This window comes from Cyphomyrmex costatus, unplaced genomic scaffold (assembly GCF_001594065.2).
Source record: "Cyphomyrmex costatus isolate MS0001 unplaced genomic scaffold, Ccosl1.0 scaffold337, whole genome shotgun sequence".
In the NCBI taxonomy this organism is placed as follows: Eukaryota; Metazoa; Arthropoda; class Insecta; order Hymenoptera; family Formicidae; genus Cyphomyrmex; species Cyphomyrmex costatus.
In genome coordinates, this window is record NW_017277525.1 from 356,922 (window position 1) to 363,191 (window position 6,270).

A 6,270-nucleotide genomic window follows, 5' to 3' on the forward strand; every position below is an offset into this window, starting at 1 on the left:
CCCTCTCCGGATAGACTTACAAAATCTACAACAGCAGGACGTAAAGAAGAGTCGCAATAAATGCCACAAAAATATTTTGAAATTTCGGAAATATTCAGTGAGCTCACTGGAAATATTAATTTAACCTTAACTTTCCAATTTTTTTAGATAATATATATTTATCTCTCCTTCTAGCTGTTACAACCAATTAAATATATTCGATTTTATATATTAAGTATCAAATACCTAGCATCAGTATAGTTATCAAATCAGTGTTGGTAACTGTATAATCTGGCCTTGCATGTTTAAATCTTCATTTGAATTATGATTATTCGTAATGATGAAATGTATATATAAACTAAAATATATAGTAAAATGTCGCAACTATCGTGCTAAATAATCTTTTTACTCTTATGTTCAGTTTACAAAAAATTCTGGCATATACAAAACACGCTTTTATCGATATAAATATGCACTTTAATTTTTTGTTGAAATTACTATAATAAGCAACGTGACCTATATACTAAATACGCACTAATATGCATATATGAAAGGAAATTATATAAAATCAGCTATATAATGATAATAATAATGTGTGTGCAATGTGTGCATGCTTAGGCGTGCAGTATGAGATAATCGACTCCCAGAATAATTAAACTCTAATGAACGTAACTGCAATAATTCCAAGAAAATTGTATACGCGTCCGGTAGATACTCATCTTTAGATTAAGCATTTTATTTCGAGAATAATTACAAGAAAAACAGAGAATTTATATTTATTTGTACCGAAGAAAATATCAACTATTTCATTATTATTTTACAAGAAGTAGTTCTATTTAATGATCTCGACGAAAAAAAATGAGAAAAATCGCGCATTTTGTTCCATGTCTCAATCAAACACAGCTAGAATAAACATAGCTTTTAATAAAGTCAATATGTTAAGCTAATAAAATAGAATTATAATAACGCGATGCTCAAGCATTAATTAATCTCATTTCGCATTTTCTCAATGAATGTTATCATTAAATAACGTTAAAATTTGTTTTTTATTTTTAAAAATTTTTTTTATTATTGTGTCATACGTCATTCGGTGCATAACTATAAGCAATCAGCAATCGTTACGTAGTTATAGTATTCGTTAACAATTTTTTCTCTCTTTGTACATTTGCTGCAAAGAAAATATGTAACATTAGTTGCTTTCCATTTACACCAAAACTCAGATAATTCTTATTTGTGACGTCATAACATATTTCTTTTTATTCAGTTGACAAGTGAGATTTTCGACCGTGAGTTTTTATCTACAAACTCAAGAGTGTGTGCTTTACTGAGTCTTGTTAACTCTCATTAAAAATGATGTTTATAAACCTGTATATATTGTTATGTGATAACTTTGTCACCAAAAATAATAAATAAAAATGGACTCTCAAAATAGAAATAAAAATTAATATAATACTAATGAGAGTCAGCGCGGTAAAATCGGCGCAAATTAATTATGTCAGAAATAAATACTCAGTTGGAATGGTGTTTTCTTTATTTGAATTCTATCGACACATTTTTTTTAATTGTCAGATACTGTAAGCTTCAATTTTAGCAATTTATGAGTGACTTAATCTTTACAGATATGTGCGAATTTTCATTTTCTTTTATCTGTATTACTGACGATGTCAAAGAGAGTTCAAACGTTCAAATAAAAAAAAATCATTTCAACTAATAAGTATTCATTTCTACCATAATTAATTTGTGCCGATTTAACCGCGCTGACTCTTATTAATCCTTTTTTATTTATTTTTGTTTGTCACCAAAGTAAGTAAGTAATAATGTCATTATCTGAGTATAAAATATTCACGTAACTCTTTAGACTAACAATCAGTATATCACTTGTATGAAAATGGAAAGCAACTATTCTCTTTCCGTCGCGTTTCTTATGTTCAGTTTACAAAAAATTCTGGCATATTCAAAACACGCTTTTATCGATATAAATATGCACTTTAATTTTTTGTTGAAATTATTATAATAAGCAACGTGACCTATATACTAAATACGCACTAATATGATTATTATAAGTGCATTATGAATACGGATCTTTAACGCGATTTCAATATTCATTCATTTTTTATTTTACAAATTATAAAGATTTACAGTAATTGAATAAAAACTCGGAATTCTTATATAATTTTTATTTTTTATTTTATGATAAACATCTCAAACACATGTATATATATAAATATACAATATAATAAGTATTATGTATTTAAAAAATGAATCTGTTATTAGTATTTTCATTGTCTGTACCATTATAATAGCAGGATTCAAAATATGCATACAAGCGCTATTAGGTCTACATACTTAATTCTTGGCCTTTATATTCTATTGATTACAGTATTTATTCAAATTTGAATCTTTTTTTCGCTATTCAGTCGTTTTGAAGCTTACATCCTTAAGCTTAAAATAAGGTGTAAAAATGTCAGTGCTGTAAATCTATATCGTTCGAAAACCAGCATTTCAGGCATTGTCTACTTTTCGTGTTCCAGCTGAAGAAAAATGCCGCGGAAGCTCAAGAAATAATTTGGCTTTAGGCGAAACTCTGGGTCGTACAATAAGTACATGTAAAAAGTAGTTTCAAAGATTTCATAATGGAAATTTCAATTTTTTTCATCACAGAATTCATCGACTTAAAATAACCATTTTTTTCCGAAGCAGCGGTATCCGACAGTTGTCTGAAAGATGGCAAAAATGTATGGTAAGAGCGAAGAGAATTACTCTGATTAAATTAATATTCGTTTTTTTATAATATAATTTTACATTGAAACTTGATAAAAACAGCTAAGAATTAAATTGCAGCAACCAAATACTTTTGCTATTATTGCAACAATTGCTACCTCGAAAGAATAACAAATATAATTCGGGTACTTCCCCACGCATGTTGCTAGAGAAGAAATCAAGGAGAGTCATTATGTCGCAAACTATAAAAGCTCAAGACACTATCTTGTGATTAGTCAGTACCTCTTTGATCACAGGTTTGAATCCCCATCGTGCTGAAAAGAAAAATCGAAATGAAAACAATTGTCATCTTGTTTGCCATTTCCTTCGTCGCCGTCTTGGTAAGATTATTTCTCCACTAAAAAATAATCTATTTAATCTATTTCTCTATAAAATATTCTACAACTTATTGTTAGTATAATTAATTTTCATTATTACTTTGATTCAATTAAACTTACTAATATATTCGCATACATTCTTAAATTAAAATTCTATTGCCAAAGCTCTCTAATTTGTTTTTAGATTGCGTATTATTTCTTTGTCAAAATATATTTATTTCATTTCCACGAGATTATTATGGCTAGTGAATGGGAAGTTAATTTTTAAAGTAACTCGTTACAGTAAAGTACCATTACAAAGTAACTTTTCGTTAATTTTCGGTTACTTTTTAAAAATTAATCTAAAAAATGTACTTTTGCAATATTTTTGTTTAAATGTTGATAAAAACAATATACAATAACGACACTCTCTAGCTTTATTTTTTAGTTTTTTTGTTCAAAACATTATTTCATAACTCTATAAAATATGTATAAAATATACGAAAAACTGAGATATCTATCCGACATATCATGTAGAAATATAAAATAATTCTAATTGTGAATTGTATCAAATCATGTGTGCCAGTAATGATAAAAATTGTACAATACGTTACCGTCACTAAAAAAATGTAACTACATTACCGTTATAGCTACCAAAAAAAGAAAAGTAACGCGCGCAGGTATCAGAGAAGTTATCCAAAAAGTAATTTGTAACATTGTTACAAGTAACGAGTTATTTCCATTCCCTGATTATAGAAATATTTTATAATCGTTGGAAACATTAAATATAAGCACATTAAAAAATATATTAAATATTATATATAATATTAACATAATATATGAATAATAATTATATTACTCAAATATTAATTATTTGATTGTAGGGTCATCGAGAATGGACAGAGGAAGAAAGAAAACAATTTGAAGAGTATAAAGAATCATGCATAAGTGAATCTGGTGTCGATAGAAGTAAGTAAAGAATAAACTAATTGCAAGATTAAAAAACTTAAATAAATAATTACATTAAAAATAATTTAAATATCAGATGCAGTTGCAAAGAGAGGGGAAACAGATGAAAATGACGAAAAAATAAACTGTTTCAGAACTTGTTTATTAAAGAAATACGGAACTGTAAGCGAGAGTCGTATTATATTTTACATATAGGGTGTCCTAAAATTCGAAGGTAATATTATTACAGCGTAAAATTTTATACAATGTGAAAAATCAAATAACAAAAATATAAGCCCTTTTTCCGTAAAGTATTTTTTTTAAGTGTAAACTTTAAAGTTCGACTAATCATAAGTGTTAATTGAAAAATCATTGGTCCGTGTGACGTGCGTGCAATGATACAGATATGAATAAAACATTGCCACTGCATGCATATTATCACACGCACAGATAATTTTTTAATCAACACTTATGATTATAGGTAAACTTTAAATATTAATACTTAGGTCCGATTTTTCATTATCTGGTTAACTTGTGATTAAGCTTAACCTGGATGTTTCACCCAATGAGCTTTATCCATGACATCACCATAGATGAAGCCCACTGGATAAAACATCAGGTTAAGCTTAACCACAAGTTAACCACATAATGAAAAATCGGGCCTTACAAAACTACTTTACGAAAAAATGGCGTACACTTTTATTATTTCGTTTTTCATAAACTTTTATGCTGTAATAATTTATTATCATCAAAAATTTTAGAACATCCTGTATATATAATCTATATTGAGAAAATAAACTGATAAGAAATGCATTTCTATCTCTGTTTTAGTTGAATGCGGATGGAGAATTTAATGTGGAAGTGGCTCGTGTTAATCTGGCAAAATATGAGGCATCGGAAGAAAAAATTGAAGAAGTAATTAATGCATGTAAAGACGTCAGTAAGTATAACAACAAAATTCGAAGGTAATATTATTACAGCGTGAAATTTACAATGTGAAAAATCAAATAATAAAAATATAAGCCCTTTTTCCGTAAAGTATTTTTTTCAAGTGTAAACTTTAAAGTTCGACTAATCATAAGTGTTAGTTGAAAAATCATTGGTCCGTGTGATTGCATGCAATGATACAGATATGAATAAAACGTTGCCACTGCATGCATATTATCACAAGCACAGATAATTTTTTAATCAACATTTATGATTATAGGTAAACTTTAAATATTAATACTTAGGTCCGATTTTTCATTATCTGGTTAACTTGTGATTAAGCTTAACCTGGATGTTTCATCCAATGAGCTTTATCCATGACATCACCATAGATGAAGCCCATTGGATAAAACATCAGGTTAAGCTTAACCACAAGTTAATCACATAATGAAAAATCGGGCCTTACAAAATTACTTTACGAAAAAAATGGCGTACACTTTTATTATTTCGTTTTTCATAAACTTTTATGCTGAAATAATTTATTATCCTCAAAAATTTTAGAACATCCTGTATATATAATCTATATTGAGAAAATAAACTGATAAGAAATGCATTTCTATCTCTGTTTTAGTTGAATGCGGATGGAGAATTTAATGTGGAAGTGGCTCGTGTTAATCTGGCAAAATATGAGGCATCGGAAGAAAAAATTGAAGAAGTAATTAATGCATGTAAAGACGTCAGTAAGTATAACATGAATTTAAGAGCCAAGATCAACTTTTATCCATTTACAGAACTGACTATATTGTGATCTCATGGCGGTCTTCTAACTATTTTTCTCTCAAATGAAAATAAAATAAAATACTGAAATTGTTTCAGCTGGAACCGGTTGTGAAAAGGGACGCAATGTGTTTAAATGTTTAATGCAATTCAAGGACCATCATCATGATACGCATCTTGATTAAGCAAACCAAATTCCGCAAGAAAATCTAATTGGACTTACAGAAAGAGATTTTAATGTCATCTATCGTCTATTATGCTTTAGATGACATTAAAATATTATCTTGCACTTGTGTCAGTTATACAAAGCGCTGTATTGATAAAAAAATAAATACACGTTTCGTTTCAGCATAGAACAAGTCTTTCTAAACTTTCCTCAAATAATAAGATTTATTATACATAGGACATAATTATACAATGGATGAGCTTTTAAATTCATCGATTTTTTTTTATATATATAATAATTTTTTACTATAAATACACATGTAATAACAATTTTACTATAAATACATTTTAAGTGTTTTCACCTTAGAGCTTTTTTTGTTGACAAAACTGATGTGCA

The 6,270-nt window shown here is 28.0% G+C and overlaps 1 protein-coding gene across 1 annotated transcript; it reads left to right on the forward strand.

Moving 5' to 3' along the window:
- Window positions 1-2,988: 2,988 nt before the first annotated feature.
- LOC108776083 (uncharacterized) lies at window positions 2,989-6,056 on the forward strand. Its single transcript, XM_018542591.1, has 5 exons — window positions 2,989-3,080; window positions 3,941-4,025; window positions 4,102-4,187; window positions 4,836-4,944; window positions 5,808-6,056. Exons 1-5 carry the CDS (start codon window positions 3,033-3,035, stop codon window positions 5,891-5,893), a joined length of 414 nt encoding a protein of 137 aa, XP_018398093.1. The 5' UTR covers window positions 2,989-3,032; the 3' UTR covers window positions 5,894-6,056.
- Window positions 6,057-6,270: the final 214 nt, after the last annotated feature.

Excerpts from the sequence above, each read along its gene's own strand:
- LOC108776083 (XM_018542591.1), top strand. The coding sequence starts at position 3,033 with ATGAAAACAATTGTCATCTTGTTTGCCATTTCCTTCGTCGCCGTCTTG. Across the intron at positions 3,081-3,940 it reads TTTCCTTCGTCGCCGTCTTG|GGTCATCGAGAATGGACAGA; the intron begins GTAAGATTATTT and ends ATTTGATTGTAG. Across the intron at positions 4,945-5,807 it reads TAATGCATGTAAAGACGTCA|CTGGAACCGGTTGTGAAAAG; the intron begins GTAAGTATAACA and ends AAATTGTTTCAG.